At 40.4% G+C, this 23,413-nt stretch overlaps 1 protein-coding gene across 1 annotated transcript in view; it reads left to right on the top strand.

The window, feature by feature from the left end:
- Positions 1-21,824, top strand: part of LOC144485430 (coiled-coil domain-containing protein 150-like) — a 98,017-nt gene extending 76,193 nt beyond the window's left edge. The window contains exons 21-28 of the mRNA XM_078203608.1: positions 2,237-2,406; positions 3,753-3,879; positions 5,313-5,507; positions 10,404-10,472; positions 11,360-11,521; positions 12,417-12,503; positions 15,634-15,810; positions 21,720-21,824. Coding sequence (XP_078059734.1) covers positions 2,237-2,406; positions 3,753-3,879; positions 5,313-5,507; positions 10,404-10,472; positions 11,360-11,521; positions 12,417-12,503; positions 15,634-15,810; positions 21,720-21,824 — 1,092 coding nt within the window. The remainder of the gene's footprint in view (positions 1-2,236; positions 2,407-3,752; positions 3,880-5,312; positions 5,508-10,403; positions 10,473-11,359; positions 11,522-12,416; positions 12,504-15,633; positions 15,811-21,719) is intronic.
- The last annotated feature ends 1,589 nt before the right edge of the window (positions 21,825-23,413 follow it).

Raw genomic sequence — 23,413 nt, 5'->3', positions numbered from 1 at the left:
TCCTCTTGAAGACCAGAGTGGTACACTGTGTATGGAACCAAAAGAGATGGGGGAGATACTAAATGGTTTTTTTGCATCCGTATTTACTGAGGAAACGGGCCTGGAGTCTACGGAAATAGGGCAAACTGGTAGGGAGGCCATGGAACCTTTACAGATTAAAGGGGAGGAGGTGCTCGCTGTCTTGAGGCAAATCAGAGTGGATAAATCCCCAGGACCGGACAGGGTATTCCCACGGACCTTGAGGGAAGCTAGTGTTGAACTTGCAGGGGCCGTGGCAGACAGATTTAAAATGTCAGTATTCACGGGGGAGGTGCCGGATGATTGGAGGGTGGCTCATGTTGTTCCGTTGTTTAAAAAAAGGTTCCAAAAGAAATCCGGGAAATTATCGGCCAGTAAGTTTGACGTCGGTGGTGGGCAAGTTATTGGAAGGTGTGATAAGGGATAGGATCTATAAATATTTGGATAGACAGGGACTTATTAGGGAGAGTCAACATGGCTTTGTGCGTGGTAGGTCATGTTTGACCAATCTATTAGAGTTTTTCGAGGAGGTTACCAGGAAAGTGGATGAAGGGAAGGCAGTGGATTTCAGCAAGGCCTTTGACAAGGTCCCTCATGGGAGGTTAGTTAGGAAGGTTCAGTCGCTGGGTATACATGGGGAGGTAGTAAATTGGATAAGACACTGGCTCAATGGAAGAAGCCAGAGAGTGGTTGTGGAGGATTGCTTCTCTGAGTGGAGGCCTGTGACTAGTGGTGTGCCGCAGGGATCGGTGTTGGGTCCATTGTTGTTTGTCATCTATATCAATGATCTGGATGATAATGTGGTAAATTGGATCAGCAAGTTTGCTGATGATACAAAGATTGGAGGTGTAGTGGACAGTGAGGAAGGTTTTCAAAGCTTGCAGAGGGATTTGGACCAACTAGAAAAATGGGCTGAAAAATGGCAAATGGAATTTAACGCAGACAAGTGTGAGATATTGCACTTTGGAAGGACAAACCAAAGAAGAACATACAGGGTAAATGGTAGGACTCTGAAGAGTGCAGTTGAACAGAGGGATCTGGGAATACAGGTACAGAGTTCCCTAAAAGTGACGTCACAGGTGGATAGGGTCGTAAAGAGTGCCTTTGGTACATTGGCCTTTATAAATCGGAGTATCGAGTATAAAAGTTGGAGTGTTATGGTAAGGTTATATAAGGCATTGGTGAGGCCGAATTTGGAGTATTGTGTACAGTTTTGGTCACCTAGTTACAGGAAGGATGTAAATAAGATTGAAAGAGTGCAGAGAAGGTTCACAAGGATGTTGCCGGGACTTGAGAAGCTGAGTTACAGAGAGAGATTGAATAGGTTGGGACTTTATTCCCTGGAGCGTAGAAGATTGAGGGGAGATTTGATAGAGGTGTATAAGATTTTGATGGGTATAGATAGAGTGAATGCAAGCAGGCTTTTTCCGCTGAGGCTAGGGGAGAAAAAAAACAGAGGGCATGGGTTAAGGGTGAAAGGAGAAAAGTTTAGAGGGAATATTAGGGGGGGCTTCTTCACGCAGAGAGTGGTGGGAGTGTGGAATGAGCTGCCGGATAAAGTGGTAAATGCGGGGTCACTTTTAACATTTAAGAAAAACTTGGACGGGTTCATGGATGAGAGGGGTGTGGAGGGATATGGTCCAAGTGCAGGTCAGTGGGACGAGGCATAAAATGGTTCGGCACAGACAAGAAGGGCCAAAAGGCCTGTTTCTGAGCTGTAATTTTCTATGGTTCTATGGTTCTAAATTTGTTTCACAACTCAAACCCACTTCCAACCAGCTAATTTTCCTTCATAAGAGACTGTTAACTAAAATTCAAACCCTTGGAACTGAAGGCAAATTTTTGACTTGGTTAGGAAATCGGCTGGGCAATAGGAAACAGGGAGAATAGGGATCACTGGGCATGTGCAATAATTGGTAGGATCGTGACTTGTGGTGCCTCTGTGTTACCTATACACTGTGGTTATTAATGACTTAAATGATTGGATAGAAAGACACAAATGACACACACATGGTGATATTGTGAGCAGTGTAGATGGTATCAAATACTTTATAATGTGATTTTTCCTATTTACAACCTTGCCTAAAACCAAGCTCAGATATGGATTTCCCTGTTTATGGTCTATTTCAAGCTTCTGTATCTATTGTAAATAGCATTAAACTATGAAATAATTTATTTACTAAGATGATTTTGAAATGATTATTTATTGTCAATTAAGGTGAATCCTCTCCATAAAGGACTGGAGGTTGCAAGACAAGATAAGAAGAAACTAGCACACAGCTTGGAACAGACTTTGCATACCAGCAACACTTTACGGATTAAGCTAAATCAACTCCAAGAAGAAATCGATAATAAAGAACACCAGCAACAGCAGCTTCTGCACAACAGGTCAGGCCTAGAGTGACTGGGGAGGGGTACATTTCTGCGTAATTTTGATATTGGTGAAAGATTTGGAAACAGACAGGGATAAACATTTGTAATGGAATTAGTTTTGACTATTTGTTTAATTAATCCCTCTAAAAATCATGGAAATGTTTATTATTTTGTGCTTATTTCCAAGGTCACTTTTTAATTGTTCTCATGTGCGATTCTAGCAAGGCCTCATTTATTCCCTAGTTGCCCTAAGAATGTAATAGTGAATCATTTCCTTGAAACCGTGCACTTCTTGCTTTCATGCTGATAGGTAAGAAATTCCTGGTAATTGACCCAGTAATGATTAGAAATGATGGTATATGTCCAAGCCAGAATGGTGTACAACTTGGAGAGGAATTTGGAGGTGATGATCTTGATACTCCAGGCCTTCTTGACGGTCGAGCTCACAGAGTAGTGAGAGATGACAAAGTAAGCCTACTGAGTTACTACAGCTCATTGTGTAGATAACATAATGTATACCAGCCACACTCTGCCAGTAGTAGAATGGGTGTTGGGCATTGTGTACAGTGGGAAGGATGTTGATGAAGCTGACAACTCCATCCTCGGTGATGTTAAACTTTTTGAATGCTTTTGCTTCTGCAGTCATCTAGCTGCATATTCGATCACTCTGGGTGAGCCTTGTAGATGATGAGCGCTGTGTAGAGGATATAAGAGGTTAAAATGTGATCCACTCATTGTATAGTACAGTCTCTGTCTTGTTATGATAGTCATTTTGTTGTTAAGAGTGGTCCAGTTAAGCCTCTGTCAATGATGATCCTTAGAATGTTGGTCATTGGGGCTTGGTGATGTTGCCACTGGAGGTCTGGTGAGGTTATTGAAGATGGTCATAGCCTGGCATTTATGAGGCATTAATGTTACCTGTCAGTTGTTAGCCTAAACCTGGATATTCGGACCCTACTTTAGATTGGCATGAGCTGTTTCATAAGTTGTTATTGAAGTTGAATAATGTGGGATGATCAGTGAACAGCTCAATGGAGATATTTGGGTTATGGATACTGCCCTGAAAAACTGGGGCTATCTTTGCTTTATGACTCTAGCCATTAGACGATTTGCTCCTTGATCCTCATTGATTTTGGCGCTGTGCTCAATCTGATGCCACCCTGGCATCAAGGGCAATTTTCTAGTCTCCTCACCCATTCTCCTGGTATCCATGTCTAGAACAGGGTCTATGTTGGGCACAGCTGCTACACTTTTGTAACCTATTATCCTTTAACTTGCATTTCATGATAATGACTATAAATTAAAACGAACTGCATCTTGTTGCTTTCCTGCTCATTCTGATTATCATAACAATTCTGCAGGGAACAAGAACTTGAGGGTGCTAAAATTGAGTCAAAGATTTTCACTGAGCGGATTGAAGCCCTAAAAAAGCAGTTCCAATGTGAGAGAGAGGTTGCGAGGAAGGCCAGTCAGAAAGAAATTGCAGAAGTAAGTCTAATTTGCAACCTTCCCAAAATAGAATAAAGCTACCAAAGTACATGAACTGGACAAAACTGACATAGTGAAGTAATTTGTGTAAGATAAAGAAAAGCTTACATTTCTATAGTGCTTTTCACAAATATCAGATGTCTTAAAGCCCATTCCAACCAGTGAAGTACAGTAAGTCCTCACTTGAAATCACCCTGCTTAATGCTGTTTCGTTTTAACATTGTTTGTTCTTTAGGGCCTGTTTCTCTGAGGCCCTACCCCTCCTCCAGATTTATTTTGAAAGTTACTCCATGAGTACTGCATATTCGCACTCCAGTTTTTAAACTTGTAGATTATGTTTTTTCTGGGCAAGAAGTGTCCGAAGGACCCTAACCCTGACTTTAACATTGATTCCTATGGGAACCTATAATTCACTTAAAGTTGAGCCACTTAAAGTCGTGATTTCAGGGATGCAACCACAACTTTAAACAAGGAGTTACTGTACATTTGAAGTGTAGTACCTGTTGGAATGTAGAAAACATGGCAGCTAATTTCTGTACACCAAACTCTCACAAACTGCAATGGGAGTGACAGTGACCAGATAATTTGTCTTTTTGTGATGTTGACTGAATAAATATTGGTCAGGACACAGCGGACAGCATCCACGCTCGCCTTTGAAATAGTGCAATGGGATCTTTTGCATCTACTCAAATGTGAAAATGAGGCCCTGGTTTTACATTTCATTTGAAAATTGACACTTCTGGCAATGCAGCATTCTCTCATTAGAGCGTTAGCTTTGATTTTTGTGTTCAAGTCCTGGAGTGGGACTTGAACCTGGCACTCTGACTCAGAATGCTGCCAACTTTGACACAGCTGACACTAGTCGGTGTACAAAATCTTTAACAAGAAATTTGAGAGCAATAAGGTGCTATCATTATATGCACATTTTTAAAAATAACTTGGAACATTTATAATTTCTATTGGTAAATAGTGACCTTAGTAAAGTGATTAACAAATTGTTAGACTATGGAGCAGGTATATTTAAACTTATTACAAAGTTACATTGGAAGACAGGCATTTAGAAGGTACTTTGATAAACGACTGCTTCTATTTCTAATGTTCTTGTGTTGTTAAAATAAAATGATAATAACTTCATTAAAATATTTGAAGGTCCAGATCACCAGCTTGGAGAGGCTTGGCTGCCCAGCCAAATTTTGGCCTCAGGTAAAGTGGAAATGAGCTGGTTGGAAGTGAGCTTGAATTGTGAAACAGATTTCTCCAACATTATCCCCCTCATCCAACCCATCCAGCCATTTTACATTACAATTCCACCCTCTCCAGGAGTTTAATTCTATTTGAGTAGGAGAGTTATGTAATGCTTTTAGAAGCTCATATTTGCAAAGAGCTACCATCGTTCTCATTAACATATATATAAAAATTTTCTAACTTCATAGCTTAGAAAAAGCCTTTCTGATGCCACATCCAGATCTGCAGAAGTGTCACGAGCCAATAGAGAATTGCGACTGAAAGTTGCTGAATTTGAGAAGATTATAAAAAGCCAGAAAGCAAGGATCAAAGATCAAAAGACACAACTGAAGCATCATATGGAGACCAAAACAACCAATGCACAAAATACAGAAAGAATTAAGGTGTGTACGGTACAATTTCTTTGTTGTTTGTAAACTCATTTTTGAAATACTAGATTGTTACAATTTAGGCACTCTTGCTAACCCTGAATGCATCTTACAGCAGAAATGCCATTTCTATAATCGGATTCACTTTCTTTGATCTTAAATTTACCACTTTATGTATGACATGATAGGAATAGCAGGTGATGGGACAAATGATTGCATCAACTTATCTTTTGTTAGATATGTGCATTAAAGAATATGAAGTAAAACAGATCAGCTATAGAGTCAGAAAGTAGTACAGCACAGGAGGCCACCCGCCTCATTGAATTTGCACTGAATTTTTCAAAGAGAAACCCAGTTATGCTATTTCTCTTTTGAAGGCTACTATTGTGTCTTTATTCACCATCCTATTGGGCAGTCATTCCAAATTCTAACGATTTGTTAAATAAAGAGGTTTTCCTCGTGTCGCCTCTGTTACTTAAATCTGTGCTCTCCAGTTATTAATACTCAGCTATTGGAAACAACTTCTCTTTATTTACCCTATCCATACCCTTCATGATTTGAACACCTCAGGAGCGATTTTCCAACCTTGCTGCGCCTGGTGCAGATTGCGCTGATCCTGGAAAATAGCGTGTGAGCCTAAAAATCGGCTTTGCACCCAACACCAAACAGTTTGCAATAATTTCAGTCCCATTCCAATGCCGCAAACTGGATCACACCCAGAAAGGGCGCAATGCCAATTGGCATATTTAAAGTAGTATTTAAATATGCATAGCCAGTTCGACTCCCAGTTCATGGAATCTTCCAAACTTCAGGCACGAGAATCAGTACTGATCTCCAAACATCTATTCAGTAACCATATCAATGACAAATCCTTTAATAACCCTTTAGAACTCTCAACCCTTTAGGTGTTTATACAACCTTCTACTGAGATTAAGTGGTTCCTTAAGCATTTGAAACTTAGCGAAGCATTCATGATGGGCTCAGCTGTTGAGACAAATTCTTACAATTGAAGAAACTGGAAAAAACTGGTCTCAAGATCAGGCGTGACACGCTGGGCGCTCAGAGGCCACTAAAGCCCCCAGGTGGCCACCGGGCATCCCAGCAGTGGCTATTTGGGCACTCCCAGTTGGGCACTGCCAGTGTGCTAGAGGCCATGCCATGGGGGAGGGGCCTCAGTGGGGGTTATAACAGGGGCTATGGGGAGGGGATGTGCGGGGGTGGATCATGAAGGGGGTCCTGATGGGGAGGGCATGTCAGGGATCAGGCAGGGGGATCCATCAGGAGGGTCCTGATGTCGGCGACCTGAATCGGGGAGGGGAATATGCCAGCAATGAGGAAGAGGCTGGTGTCCTGATATCCATGGAGAAGGAAGGTGTTCTCCCATTGTACTGTGAGATCAGGGCACCCTTGCTAACTGGCACCCAACAGTCTGAAGCCGGGCTCACTGGCGTGTTTAGGCTGTTGCTCCCCACCTGTACTGGCGCACATCTCACCACTTCCCCAAAAAATGACTGAGTGTGGGACGATTGTGGTGCGGAGCACACCAAGAGATTGGCATGGATTGTTCACTTATTCACGTCATTATGACACTTTCTTTTTCAGGGGGGAAGTTCCGCCCTCAATTTCTTAAGCTTTCTCTAAGTTTCTCCAGATTCCCGCAACTTTAATCCCTGATCCCTTGAACCATTATATTAAATTCCTTCTGTAACCTGCCCAAAATGTGCACCTCCTTCCTAAAGTGTAGGCCCTGAATTAGATACAACAGCTGTGACAAAACTACTGTCTTACATAGATTTAGTATCGCATCCTGAGTTTTGTGCTCGAAGTCTCCATAAAGTCCAGGATCCCATGGATTTTGTTAATCCATCCTACTCCTTTCAAAGATTTGTACACAAACACTCCAGGCTTTTCTCTTCTTGCATCCCTTTTAAAATTCTATCTTGCAACTTGCACAGTCTCTCTTCTTGGCATTCGCCAAAATGTAACACCTTGTGTTTTTCTGCTTTCAATTGTCTGTCTATTCAACAGGCTCCTGTTGTCTATTCAACAAGCTCCTGATCGCCTGTTGAGATCAATGACTATCATCCTCACTGTTTACTGCACTTCTAGGTTTTCATCTCCCCTACACATTTTGAAATTATGCCCCACATAACCCGAGCCCAGTTCATTAAAGTTTATCAAAAACAACAGTAGTCCCTTATCGAACTCCACTGTATACCTCCCATTAGTCCATAAAACAGCCATTCATCACAAATTTCTTATTTTTGTCCCTCAGCCCCCATGGTTCTGGTTGTATCCTCCATAGCCACTCATCCAGCAACCATAGAAATCATAGAAACCCTACAGTGCAGAAGGAGGCCATTTGGCCCATCGAGTCTGCACCGACCACAATCCCAGCCAGGCCCTACCCCCACATATTTTACCCGCTAATCCCTCTTACCTACGCATCCCAGGACTCTAAGCGGCAATTTTTTTAACCTGGCCAATCAACCTAACCCGCACATCTTTGGATTGTGGGAGGAAACCGGAGCACCCGGAGGAAACCCACGCAGACACGAGCAGAATGTGCAAACTCCACACAGACAATGACCCGAGCCGGGAATCGAACCCGGGACCCTGGAGCTGTGAAGCAGCAGTGCTAACCACTATGGGTAGTCACCGGAATCATGCATTAGCAATGGGAAGGTTTTGAAATGTACTTGAAAAAAGATTAGACTGACAAACTAATAGAGCTGTCACTCAAACACACTTCATACTGAGAAATAAAACTCTAGACCCAAGGAAAAAGTTCAATCCCCTCAAGTGAACATTTTAATTATAAAAACAAATATCTATTCAGTAACCATATCAAAGACAAATAATCCTTTAATAACCCTTTAGAACTGTCAACCAAAATGCGTATACAACCTCCTACCGAGATTAAGTGGTTCCCTAAGCATTTGAAACTTAGCCAAGCATTCATGATGGGCTCAGCTGTCGAGACAAACTCTTACAACTAAAGACAGTGAAGCCTTTGGAAACTGGAAAAAAGCAAATGGCTAGGTTTTTTCTAAGCTGCACTAAATGGCCTGTCAGTCAGGGTAGCCCAGGAGCAGGTGACTGTTTATTTTCTCTAACTCAAAGTTGCAGACCAATTTTTATAAAAATTAAAGTACTATGGACATTCATTTAAATTACTTTAGATTATGGCATTGGAGTTCCTTCATTTTTAAATGCATAGCCCTTTACCCAATGGGAAAAGTACTCTAATGCTTTGCAACACAATGCTGGTCAATGTAATGGTCAACTTACCCTTTGCAGGACCAAGCCCAATGATTAATCACTGCAGTACAAACACATCTAACTTATAATATAGCATTAACTATTGAAACTGAAAGAACACTTTTGTATTTCGAAGCACATACCCTGTCAATCAAAGAGCAGGTGGCTTTTTTTAAGGTTCTCCCACTTGAGACCGGAGCTCCCCCGTTGCTAATGACTTCTCTGAGGTGCTATGATCCATGCATATTTAAAGAAGGGGCTTGACTCCACAATAAATTGTGGGGAGTTTTGAACTACCCCCCCCATGATAGAGCTACAAGAATGGGAGTGTTGTGTGCAGACTGGCTGTCTCATCCCAAGTTGGTAAAAATGAGCAGAAATGGGAATTTTGGAATTGGGTCATGCTCACCATTTTTAATGAGCCGCTGAGTTGGTCTGACGTGTCCAAAATTGAGAACTAAGTTTAAGTTTGAGAGAATTTTTAAAAGTGTGAACTTGCATTAAAAAATTGAATGCAGTAATTGATTTAGGCGAACCAACCCTCGTCATATTCCAAGACACCCTGTTTCTCTCTTTGACTGAGCCCCCACACGCCACCACCACCAAACCGGGCCCCCTCCCTTCCCCAACACCAACATATCACCCCATTTCCAGCTTTCTTTTCCACAATGGAGTTGACCTCCATGACCACTACATAATAAAGTGCAGGTGTTGATTACAATCTTATGAATAAGCACCCAATATATTCTTAAAACTCAAAATGTATGCTAACCCTGGGGCCAAAGGAATTCACATGACACAGATACTTAGATTTGCGTTTGCACAAAAATGTGGCAGAATTAATTTTGCTATAATGTATTCCATTAAGCAATTACAAGTAGGTGCAACTATTTCCTTTCTGTGAAACTGAAGGTGACAGTAAATATATAATTAGTTATTATAGCAGTAATTAGCATTTTGTGTTCTAATGTGGTAAGAAAGCTTGCTTTTCTCCTACTGCTCAACTTATCATGTACAATTTTCTACTCAGCTGTTTAAAAGAATTGTAAGAGCATTCTCTGAGTCAGCTGGTTTCTGTACTGTCATCAGCTTGCCTTCAATGACTCTTTAAATTATGTATTTTCTGCAACACATTGAAAAGCCTTTTATGTTATGTATAATCCTACTTCTAAATAAGTTGGTGCTAAAAGTGTTAAACATTAAAGCTACTCAGCCTTTCCTAATTAGTATGATGAATACATATTATGTTAGTTATAATGTGGCTACACTAGGTTTGGTTACCACAAAAAATGAATTGCATGGATAACTTTTCCTAAGACCTCTTTGAGTTTTGATACTTTACTGCTCCATTATTTGCTCACAATTACTATTTGAAATTACATCTCAAATTGCGAGGTAAGTACCTACTTGGCTGTGAATGAATTGTTGCCACACGTTTGCATTATATCGCTCCATAAATCACATTTTATTTAAATCGTCAAAGTAACTAAGTTTTTTTTTGTTATTATAGGTTGCAAGCTACCTGCTAATTAGTTTACAAAATTTAATTAAATTGAATGTATCTGATTGTAAGGAGATTAGACAATACTGAAAGTAGAAAAAAGGGCAATTTCAATGTACTATGTTTGACAAATTGTGTTTATTGCTTAGGAATTTGAAACAGACTTAAAACAGATGGAGACAATAAAAGAACTGTATCAGAAAAAGAACTATGAGCAGGTCTGTACATGGACAAAATATGAACGTTGTTTATCTGCATTAAATGATATTTGCCTTATAATTTATTTAATTATACATAAAATTCTGGGCTGGATTATACACTAAGGGGGGGCTCCCTGAAATCCATTTAAATTTTAGGGATGAGTCTCCCTCTAGTTGGTCAACACACCCGACTCTAAATATTTGGGTGACGTAAGGGGCTTCTATCCATTTCCAGGAGGAAGACCCAACTCTGAGAGCTGTCAGCAAATTAGAAGTCAGCCGCTTTGTACCACACGAGGATTGGTGGCTGCTGTCACTATTGCAGGAGGTCTGGGAGGAATGACACTCCAAACCCAGCTAAGTCCAGGATATTGCCAAAGCCAGGTTGACAAACCCCAGTGATGGAGGTGGGGAAGCATGTTGGAGAAGGGAGGTGGGAAAGGATAAAATAAGGCAAAACTGGGTTAAGGAGTTGGGGCTGGTGCTGATGGGGCTTGTGGTGGCCTGGAAAGGAGGCACCCCCATCCTACCCTGTGCTTTCACTGATCAGCAGCCCACAGGGTTACTACCCTGTGTTTGGTGCACTCGGGCTTCTCCTGTTAATTACCAACTTATGGGCCTCAAAATGGGTCACAGGTGGGTGGCCCACCTAATGCCTCACCTGCCACCTGTAAAATTGTGACAGGGTAGGATGGTAAGTGCTCTGTCCTCGATAACATCAAGCTTCTTGAGCATTATTGTAGTTGCATCTGGGAAGCAGGGAAGTGATGAGTGTATACTACATATTCCAATTTCAGATACAAATTGTTGGATAATATTTAACTTTTCACTTTTACTAAAGACTGGATTTTTTAATTTTGTTGCTCTTTACTGTTCTGTTATTTTTGTTGTTTCTTTTTCTGCAGGCTGAGATGATTCAGAAGTTTATGACAGAGATGCAGAGTCTACAAGAAGAACTTCAAAATGTGGCAAAGAGTCAGTATGAGGCAGCATCTCTCTACAAACAGCAAGAACTCCAGTTGAAGAAGGAACACAAGTTAAGTCAAGAGCTGAGGAATAAATGTCAGGTAGGATGTCTTCTGTATCCATGCTTTTATTAAGTAGATAAATGTTTTAGCAAGGTTGGATTTTTTTTTTGCCAGTCATTATTTGGGCTGTTAAAAAAGAAGAATGGCATTTATGCAGTGGACTACATTGAAAGGCGAAGAAAATTGGCTGGGGTGCATAATGGGTGACCAATACACTGTACGTTGTTTTGTACTGCTGACACTGAATTTTCCCCTGCTGTAGTGTTGAAATTGCTGATTCACACAAAACTGCAGTTCTAAGATATAAATTTACATAGTGACAGTGAAGGAACAGTGATATATTTTCAAGTCAGGGTGGTGAATGACTTGGAGGGGAATTTGCAGGCAGTGATGTCCCCATTTGTCTGCCGTCCTTGTCCTTCTGGATAGTAGAAATCGTGAGTTTAGAAGGTGCTGTCTAAGAAGCCTTGGTGTGTTCCTGCAGTGCATCTTGTAGATGGTACATCTGCTGCCGCTGTGTGTTCATGGTGGAGGGGAGTGAATGTTTGTAGATGGGGTGCTAATCAAGCAGGCTGCTTTGTCCTGTATGGTGTTGAGCTTCCCGAGTGTTGTTGGAGCTGCACTCATCCAGGTGAATATTCCATCACACTCCTGACTTGTGCCTTGTGTATGGTGGACAGGTTTGGGGAGTTGGGAGGTGAGTAACACACCGCAAAATTCCTAGCTTCTGACATTCTCTTGTAGTCACAATATATATATTGTTCAGTTTCTGATCAATGGTAGCCCCCAGGATGTTGATGGTGGCTCATACAATACGAAGGATGTGGACTCAGTTTTAGAGAATAATACTGCAGTACCATTTGTTAAAATTGATTCACATGGAATGATTATAAAATTTTGAATTTTAACAAACTCTGTTTTTTCTTGCTGCTAGATTCTTGAGATGAAGGTAAAAAGTCTGCAAACTTGCAAAGAATTAACTGAGCAGAAACTGAAGGAAGCTAGTTTGGAGTCACAGCAGGTAGGAGAATGTGATCTATGAGATACTTGACTTGTATCCTTTATGTCCTACACGAATATAACATCTTAGCTAGACGTTTCTGCTCCTCTTCCAGCAGGTTCTGAGGAAGAGGGGGAGCATAAAATTACAAGGACAGAATTCCCTCCAGGATCCTGCCTGCCCTGACCTAGTCGCGATATCATGCCTGGAAGGGTAGGGCTTCAGAGGAGAAAGTCCATCCTTGCCCCAGTCAAAGCCCTTAAATCGCTACTTAAGACCACATAAAGGCCCATTCTCATCCAGCCTCAATTTTTAGACTGGCGAACAGTACATCAAGGGGGATAACACAAAAGTTGAACTATGATCAGCAGATTTCCAAGAAGGACTTCCTCCCGGTGATGAGTAGAAGTCCTATCTTTGCCAAATCAACACGTTAGAGCGCAAAATGACATTGGACGTGCTGGAGTCAGTGGGGATGCATTGCCTGCTGACTCTGGATGGCAAGGAACCAAGCCCCTGTCATCCTGAAAATGCTGGTCCTTGTTTATTTTATGAACATTGTATCATAGATTTGCTGTCTTTACCCCAAAGTTCAGAATCACTCAGTGAATCATTTGAACTGCTGTTCAAGTTTGTGTTATCATGACAAAAAATGGAGACCCAAATTGTAGCTATTCAAAGGAGGAAAAGTTACAATAGTGAAAGATGTGTCTTTCAAATACACACAGTGATAGAATGATTATAGCCCAGGAGGAGGCTATTTGGCTCTTCCTGTCTGTGTTGGTTATCTTCAAGAGATGGAAGTATAAAAATCTACATTCCCTTTCTTTTAAACTGCTGAAGTTAATCTAAATTAATTGTTTTCAACTGACCCATGCTTGCAAAACCCAAAATCAAACATCTAAGGTTAGTTGTCAATCTGCAATTGGGCAGCACTTGCTGAACAATCCTGTGTGTGAAAATACTACGCTAATGACCAATTTAAGATAAACAATCGAGCTCTTAATGTAGCTCACTACGCTTGCTAGAAGTGGCCTGCATTCACACATAGAGATTCATTCTCTGCAAACAAAATAAATACATTCAAGCCTTGTGCATCTTTTAAATTATCTGGGAGCTTGGGGAGACTATAGTTTCCAATTGCTTTTTCCATGGTGATGCCTTGGCTAATCAGAGTCAGCTTGCAAATCAATCAGCACCCTAAATTAGAAGGGTGCATATATCTTGGAGGATTGTGGGCCTTTAAGAGACAACAGAGATTGGAGGGGCAAGGCCATCGTAAGATTTGTAAACATGGGTGAAAATTGTAAAATCAAGGTGTTGCTTGACCGTTAGCCAATATCTCTCTGCAAGCAAAGAGATGATCGGTGCTCACCGAGAATGTTGATCTTCTGCATCTCTTTTTGCTCATGTGTAACCACTTACAAAATGATGAAAATACATTTTTATACATGTATTTCGGATGACCTCAAGTTTACAGAAGGTAGAATGTGAGAGACCAGCCAGAGCTGCATTAGAAAAGTCAAGTCTTGAGATGGTAACAAAGGGTTGAATGAATATTTCAGCAGCAAATGAGCTAAGACAAGGCAAAGTTGGGTGATGTAACAGAGTTGAAAATAAGTGATCTTAGCGATGTTATGAATAAGGGCTGCACGGTGGCACAGTGGTTAGCACTGCTGCCTCACAGCTCCAGCAACTCGGGTTCAATTCCAGCCTTGTGTGACTGTGTGGAGTTTGCATCTTCTCCCCGTGTCTGTGTGAGTTTACTCCGGGTGCTTTGGTTTCCTCCCACAGTCCAAAGATGTGTAGGTTAGGTGGATTAGTCATAGTAAATGTGCAGGCTTATGGGGATGGGATGGAGTGGTGGACCTGGGTAAGATGCTCTTTCAAAGAGTTGGTGCAGACTCGATAGGCTGAATGGCCTCCTTCTGCACTGTAGGGATTCTACGGTTTTAGGGATTCTATGGTTCTATGAAGTTGGAAATTCAACTTGGGATCAGATATGACATCAAGCATTGACTATTGCCAGAGAGAGAGATGGAGTTGGTAGCTAAAGAAAGATGTTTGGTGTGAGGACCGAAAACAATGACTTTAGTCTTCTCAGCATTTAATTTAATTAGAAATCATTTTTGCATTTTGTTTTCCAATCTTTTGAGGGCAGATTTTTGCTCAGTTTTTTTATTCACATCCAAGTATTGAAAGTAAACATGATAAATAAGCACTTCGCAATTATTTCTACTCCTGAATGAAATGGATTACTGACTGCAACTGAAGACTTGGCTTTATTTATAACAAATTAAATGGGCTCATGATCTATTCTTTATCAATAAAAGTTTGTACTCCAGTTTTCTTGGAACCATGGAATCATATTAGGAAATGGTTCCAAAGGTGCGAGCTGTTCAATAATTTAAATAAGTGACCTTCATTCCTATTTGTGTTAGCAGGGTAGTGACTAATGGCAAGCCTCACTCTTTAGCCCAATTCAATTTAACAGTTGTTGATCTGTAACATTTCAACTGGGTGTTGCTGAATGAGAGGAGGAACTCTAACTGGTTCTCACCCCCAAAGCATTGGGATACTGATTCTGGTAGTACTCCCCACAATTAACCAGGTGCAATCAGTCAACTTTTAATATACCAGGGATAGAACCTGTGGTACTTTAGGTTTGTGTGTATTGCCGTGCATTTATCCACTGAATCCACTATGGGCTGCATGGTGGTACAGCGGTTAGCACTTCTGCTTCACAGTGCCAGGAACCTGGGTTCAATTCCAGTCTTGGGTAACTGGCTGTGTGGAGTTTGCATGTTCTCCCCATGTCTCTGTGGGTTTCCTGCGGGTGCTCTGGTTTCCTTCCACAGTACAAAGATGTGTAGGTGAGGTTCATTGGCCATGCTAAATTGCCCATTAATGTAAGGGGGACTAGCAGGGTAAATACATAGGGCCTGGGTGAGATTGTTGATGGTGCAGGCTCGATAGGCCAAATGTCCTCCATCAGCACTATCGGCACTATGAATCATGGGGAATCTTACAAAAACAGTTCCTGTTGTTGTTATCTGGAAATGTGAACTTTTTTTTCAGGCACATTACCTGAAAAAATGTCTTTGATTTTCAGTAATAGTTAGGCACATGTTACTGCCTGTGTTATCTGCAGGTCCGTGCTAACCTGGAAGAAGCACATCAGTGGTTTAAGTCCAAGTTTGATAGTTTGCAAGCAGAACTGATCAAGATGCGTGGAATGGACCCATCGAAAGAAAAATTGTATGAAGGAGACAATTTAATGAAGACTGGCACAGAAGAACTGTGTTCAGCGTCAAAACAAAGAGCAAAGGTTGGAGTCATGTTTTGCAGTCATTTTTCCATAAGAATATGTTACATTTTAGGGGCAATTGGAAATAGTTCTTTGTTATATCAATTACACAGTCCAACAATAGAAAGTGTGCTTCCTGCACTATAAGAAGCACTGGATTAAGTTTTTCTCTTCATTAAATTGACTGTAAACCTGATGTAAGAACTGCTAAAATGTTTCACAAACAATACTACAGATTCACGTGTCATCAAATAGACCATTGGACCAAAATCAGTTGCTCAAAAATAACAACCTCACAGTTAATCATTCCCAATTGAGTTGTCAGTGTATAGAATTTAGACCAAATAATTTTTAAAAACCTTTTACATGCAGTATTTATGGAAAGTCAAACAAAAGCAAAGTGTAGACCAAGGATTCCTAATATTCTTAACTTTTTAACAAATGCTTGTTTTATATTACAAGATTGGCAATAGAAGTTACAAAAAACAAATGTGAAATTAAATCACAATAAACCTGTTGTATTCATGTCACAATGTTGACCCTTTTAACGTAAATGACCCACTTATCAAGGACATAAGACGCATTGACCTTCAGAATTCAGACAAACAGTTTCTTGGCACGAAAAAAAGATAAACCCTTCTTGCAAATAAAATGTTAACAGGTACAAGGCTTTTAAGGTTGTAATGCAGCCTTTAATTTTAGAAAACTGTCATAAACCAATCAATTTGAGACCTTAAGATTATACCCTCAATATGACTTGATTAAATTATTGCTTGTCATTATTTGTGAGTATCTATTCATCTTCTCTCATACATGCAATGTGAGAAAAGACAAATTAATATTCACAACCGATTGCATCAGAAAATTATGCAGCACAGCGACAGGCTATTTGACATGTCACCCGTTTGAGAGAGCTATCCAATGGTCCCACTCCCTCCTCTATCCCCTTAGCCTAACAGATATATCCACTTTCAAGTATTTATCCAATTCTACTATGGAATTTATTATTAAATCAGCTTCCACAACTCTTTCTAGTTAGTAGTGCATTCCAGATCGCAATAACTTGCTACATTTTTCCCCTCACAACTCCAGCTGGGGCACAGTGTTTTGTAAAGGTTTATGTAACTTGCACAATTTTGTTCTCTATGCCTCAATCTATAACCAAGGATCTGGTTTGCCTTTTTAATTGCCTTTTAAATTTAACCTGCCCTGTTTAAAGGAAAGAGGACTTGCATTTATGGTGCACTTTATAGCCATTGAAACAGTTTTGAAGTGTAGTCACTGTGGGGATGTAGGAATTTATGCCGTCAGTTTACACACAAAGATCCCACAAACAGCAATATGAGAATGATCAAATAATTGTTTTCATGATTCCTCTGAAAGATAATGATTAGTAAGAAGTTTAACAACACCAGGTTAAAGTCCAACAGGTTTATTTGGTAGCAAAAGCCACACAAGCTTTCGAGGCTCTGAGCCCCTTCTTCAGGTGAGTGGGAATTCTGTTCACAAACAGAACTTATAAGACACAGACTCAATTTACATGAATAATGGTTGGAATGCGAATACTTACAACTAATCCAGTCTTTAAGAAACAAAACAATGGGAGTGGAGAGAGCATCAAGACAGGCTAAAAAGATGTGTATTGTCTCCAGACAAGACAGCCAGTGAAACTCTGCAGGTCCACGCAACTGTGGGAGTTACAAATAGTGTGACATAAATTCTGATTCTAGGATCGCATGATAAAGACTCAGGAGGAAAAAAGCAGAAATATTTATGTGAAATAGTGTGACATAAACCCAATATCCCGGTTGAGGCCGTCCTTGTGTGTGCGGAACCTGGCTATCAGTTTCTGCTCCGCGACTCTGCGCTGTCGTGTGTCGCGAAGGCCGCCTTGGAGAACGCTTACCCGAATATCAGAGGCCGAATGCCCGTGACCGCTGAAGTGCTCCCCAACAGGAAGAGAACAGTCTTGCCTGGTGATTGTCGAGCGGTGTTCATTCATCCGTTGTCGCAGCGTCTGCATAGTTTCCCCAATGTACCATGCCTCGGGACATCCTTTCTTGCAGCGTATCAGGTAGACAACGTTGGCCGAGTTGCAAGAGTATGTACCGTGTACCTGGTGGATGGTGTTCTCACGTGAGATGATGGCATCTGTGTCGATGATCCGGCACGTCTTGCAGAGGTTGCTGTGGCAGGGTTGTGTGGTGTCTTGGTCACTGTTCTCCTGAAGGCTGGGTAGTTTGCTGCGGACAATGGTCTGTTTGAGGTTGTGCGGTTGTTTGAAGGCAAGAAGTGGGGGTGTGGGGATGGCCTTGGCGAGATGTTCGTCTTCATCAATGATAATGATTAGCCAGGACACCACAAAATCTCAACCAATCTTCAAAATAATGCTGTGGGATCTTTTATATCCACCTGAGAAGGCAAACAGAGCCATGGGGAAAAAACATCTCCATACGTGGAGATGTTGCATTGGACTGTCAAGTTGGATTATGTGCTCAAGTCCCTGAAGTGAGATTGAACAAACAATCCTTTGACTCAGGCGAGAAAGCTTCCAAATGAGCCACATATAACACCTACTTGCTAAATAGTTTTTCACATTATATGTTAAATTTCATCTGCTATGTGGCTGCCCATTTTACCAGCCTATGACCTCCTAACATCTGTTACACTCATTCTTATGAGATTTCCACATTTCTTCTCATCTGTGGTCTTTGAAATTATACTGTGCGTGTCCGGGTCATTAATATCTATGAAAAAGAACAATATTCCAAAAGCAAATCATAGGGATACCAGTCTGAAAAAGAACTCACCAGTTTTCTCTCTTTCTGTCCTTTAGTCAAATTCATATCTATGCTTTTTTTCCTGTCCTGTAATCCCGTCGGTGTCAATTTTGCTAATGCCAATTACATTGTGATTTTATCAGAAGCCTTTTGAAAGTCCATATACACAACATCAATAGTGCTATCTTCATCCATCCTCTCCATTACTTTATCAAGAAAACTGTTACTCAATCTGCATTTAACAAATCTATGCTGGCTTTAATGTATCATTCCATTTTTATCAGATGCCAATTAATTTTGCTTTAAATTAATGGCTATGGAATTAAATGAGGCCCAAAAAAAGGAACAGGGATTGAGACGCACATCTAATTTGCGCCGGTTGTTTCTAATGCAGGCAACACACCACCTTTGAGCTGTCGATTCATTTACATGATTGCAACATGCAGACATTGTTAAGTGTGCTGTTGATTGCTGGCATACCTGAGCGATTGTGAGGCTAGCATAATTTCAAGCCAGGCTAGACTTCTAAAAGATAAGGTGCACTTTGACTGGAGGACGTGCTGGAAGTTATTCTAGAATTGAGTTTGACCTGGGAAAGACGAACAACAAAAATATTGTATAAGGTAGCAGTGAGGGGACTCTAAAATGTTTCAGCACAGCTGCATCGAAGGACAATAAAAGAAGGACCAGGAAGCATTCCAGACTGATACTGTTGAATGAATGATAGTAGTCTAGCTCCAAGGACCAGGTTGCGGTGGTGCAAGAAACATAATGACCTCACACAAGTGGTCAAGGCCTGTGAAAGGATCCTCAAATGCCATATCTCGTCAATTGCAGTACTGGCATCACACTGCTCAGTGCACTACATTCCCTTCACTCACTTATCAACAATCACCTCCACACAATTTGTAGCAGTTTCCCTAACTTGGTTTCTCTCTCCACAGATGCTGCCAGTCCTAAGTATTTCCAGTACTTTATGTTTTTACTTCATTCTTCATTAGGTTTTGTACAAAACAGTAATTATTTTTTAAAATTCTTCTATTTAACGTGCAGCACTCAAGTCTTAATGTAATTTATGCAAATAGACCACGTACATTGTGTCTCTTTTGTATGAAGAACTGTGAAAAAGACACCAGTATATTGAGTAACTCTGTATTTGACCCTTTCTAAAGCTGAAGGAAAGGAATAATGTCATTTGAAGTTGATGCCGATTATTTAGCTAGATCAAGAAATGGTATTTAGTTTCGTGACTAGCATCAAATAGTGGTCTTGAAGTCTCTGACTGCTGGGATACCACAAAATTAATTTAGCTTGTTCCAATTCTGTTGCAGGTACTCACATTAATTGAGATACATTGAAAATTTCATAGAGAGAATATACAAAAATGGCAGATATGGGGAAGGAAACCACCGGTGCAGTAAGACATTGTTCTCTTGAGGTCAGGGAAAGCAAAGAGAGCTTTAATTTCTATCCAGACTTTGTTATTTCTGATGCAGTTTTATCAATGTTTTTCAATATTGAGACAGTATTCTACATTTCTGGTAAAATAAATGATGTACTTCAGTATCTTGTGATTTTGTAGCAAAAATATTTTCTTAAAATTGTTAATATATTTTAATCTACCCCTCCAAAATATTATACTGTATTGGACAAGAGACTGAAGTATATTACTGCTTTCACAAAGCTTAGTGAACATTAATATTAGGTGAATCTGCTGAATGCAGTGGCGTGCTAAACAAAATAATGACAGGAACTTGATGAGAGTGGAAATTAACTGGTAAGTCATGTATGAGTTGTACAGATTAGTCTGCTATTACCAAACTGAAATTTAACCTAGTTTTCTTACTTTAAAAATGCAAGTCAATAAGTGGATCTTGGACTGGGCTTCATTATTATAGCTCGCATTTTGCTGGCACGCTAAAACTAGTATGTTTCTAAAAAGTATATATTAGAGGGCTATCTGTTAAATCACTGAGAGGTGTGAGCACAGAGAGCTGGAAAATTCTGCGAAATGGAGTGGCTTGCTCAACAGAGTGGCACTGAGAATTTGGTGAGAGTGTGAAGGAGCTGCTGAGTAATTTAGTTCAAAGAATGGAGTTGAATCATACTGTTTTTGAGTGTGGGGTTCATGGTTTGTGATGTGCACGCGTCCATTCAAATCTAAATGGGTAAAGCACAAAATTGAATTACCCACCTGATCTTCAGGATTTCATGACGAGAACCTGTGCTTTCAGCAGTTGTCTCTTCTATTCTCAATGCTGCTTTTGTGGGCTGTACACAGCAAGTAACATCAGCAATGTTGTTTGCTGATCCTGTGATACAGTAAGCTTGCATTCACACCATGATACTGGATAAAATGGTTGGCCTGCCAGATAGCCTGCTGTGGCTTTGGAGAACCCTGGTTTCAAACTGGCAGAGGACATCATGCTGAGTTTGCCCTCTCTGTGGCATCTGCTTCATCTTCCTACGGTTTGCAGACACAGAGACTCTGACACTGTTTGCCCCCCATACCTCTTACAGCCTTTGCATGGACAGGTCATCTACTCCTCCTCCATCCTGCGAGGATGTGGCAAACTCCCCAGCAGTGGAAAAGTTTTGTAAATGTAACTTTAAAATCAGGTTGTCTGTCCCTTTACATAATGTCAATGCAGGCATGATGACTTATTTTGCTGCTTCACACTTCTGTGTTCAAGAATTGCGAAGTCAGGTATTGCCGGGACCTATATTGTCCAATTTTGGTATTTGGTTAGACAGGATAAACTGGCAATGCAATTACATGCATCTATATCCTTGAAGAATACAGTTGCAGATAACAGTCCGAAGCACTGCTCTCACCAGGGGAATCAAGGTATGGCTATGGACCACCACCAGAAGTGATGCTACATGAGTTAATTTCTTTCCCACTATGTTTAATTTGCTTCCTTGCTGAATATGAAACAATACAAAGAAATCTATATCTCTGTTCACTATCTAACCATTCCCCCAGTAAAATACTACAAAGAGTTAAGACTGAAAAAATATTGGATTGTTAATGCATTTGTTGTAATCTCTAGCTAAAAGTTGAGCATTGTATTTCAAAACCAAAGAACACTCGAGCAGTTATTGTATACAACTAGCACTAAAATCTAGCTTCTTTTATTTTTTACAAAGGATACGAAGGTGACAGCTGTTAAAATTCCTAGTCTCAGTCGTTGGGAAACTAAACAAGAACTGAAACTTCTTTCCAGAAAATACCATGCTGACATGCCTAAGTAATGAAACAAAGTAAATTTGAATCCAGATGAAATTCAGACAATGTGCACTTTTCCATCCGTTAAAAGTAATTAAATACAGCTGCATGGTTTAAAATCAAGCCATTACATCACATGCTTTTTGAAGACACGGTTGAATGAAGCAAGGTTGTAGGCAACATGCCAGGATAACTCAACAAAGGACATTTTGACCAAGTACGTTGTTACACATTCATGACTGAGGCTATTGTTTCTACCATTTCAAGATGAGATATTTTGAACCAACTGCTCAATTATATGAAATTCGCAGAAGACTTGAAATCATCATTTTTTTGCCATTTCATTTGCGATGCAACTAGAAATTAAAATTTAAAGCTCCACATGACAGAACATTTACAAAAATTGCAGTAGTCACTCCAGTCGCTTGTGGAGGACTTCTAATGCAGAAAGTCTCAAATAAACCTGAAAGAGCACAGCTGTCAATCAAAATCTGAGCGAGAAAAGCAGGTTAACATTTCTGGTAAGATCCTTCATTAAAAGTGGCACGGTGAAAAGAAACACCCTTTCTGAGGATTTGTCAAAGCAAAGAAGGAAGGATATTCAACTACTCTGACATCGCATATTGATGAAGCATCTTACTGCATTATGTATCTCAATTTTCAGCAAATACATCTTTTAAGTTTGTAAATGGACAGGCATTGGGTGCATTGACATGCACAAGGTTAGATTTTCATTTTCCTCAGATTGGAGGTAATCTGAATGAATCATTCACTTGTTTTAGAACCTGACTGATCGTTGTTCTGTTGAAATGTTACTTTATCACCATTACTGATTTATACAGTTCTCTCAGGAAATCTGAGTTGCTTTGGCACATGCACATTTACATGCATGTTCGGCTATGGATGGTAGAGGTTGCAACGTTCTTTAGATCACGAGGATGACCAGAAATCTTTCCCCTCTTGCTGCCTGCCATTGGCATGTATAGGTAGGATTTACAAGTTCATATTCTGTTTGGCCATTGAGTCTTGGGATGAGACTTGAACCCAGAGCTTCTGGCTCAGAGGCATGGATGCTACCTACTGTGCCATAACATCTCCCCTTCTGACTACCACAACCAAAATGTAACAAAACACATTCAAAAAGAAACTTGTCAGGTAAAATAGTGCTTTACTTAATTAAGGGGGAACATTCAATATTAGTTAAACAATGAAGGCATTGTGTGATTAATAACAAACATATTATTCACTGCTACTTATATCTACAAAACAATATGGGTGGCATATCTAGCCCTCTTGAAGTCAGTGTACATGGACTTTTATTGTGGTCTTGGAGAGGTTCCCCCTTATTTAATTTATCTTAACGCAGAGAAACATGGTTGGCTATGTAAATGCTTAAGAATATTAAATATCTATTGGACGCCCAGTAGCCCTTCCAGAACCCATTTTAATGGAAGTTAATTTTTGCACTTTTAAAGGCAATCAGCATAATTGGGTTGGATTTTAAGCCCCATTACCAGCAGACCTGGTACTGGGCAAGAGGACGGGAATGTGTTTAGGTGGCCCCCTTGTCCATCAGAAGCATCCCCCACCCAAAGGTCATCCCTCCACCACACCC

The sequence above is a fragment of the Mustelus asterias genome, chromosome 3, assembly GCF_964213995.1.
Source record: "Mustelus asterias chromosome 3, sMusAst1.hap1.1, whole genome shotgun sequence".
NCBI lineage: Eukaryota > Metazoa > Chordata > Chondrichthyes > Carcharhiniformes > Triakidae > Mustelus > Mustelus asterias.
Note: the sequence above shows the minus strand (reverse complement) of the source record. Positions and strands in the feature narration are given on the sequence as shown.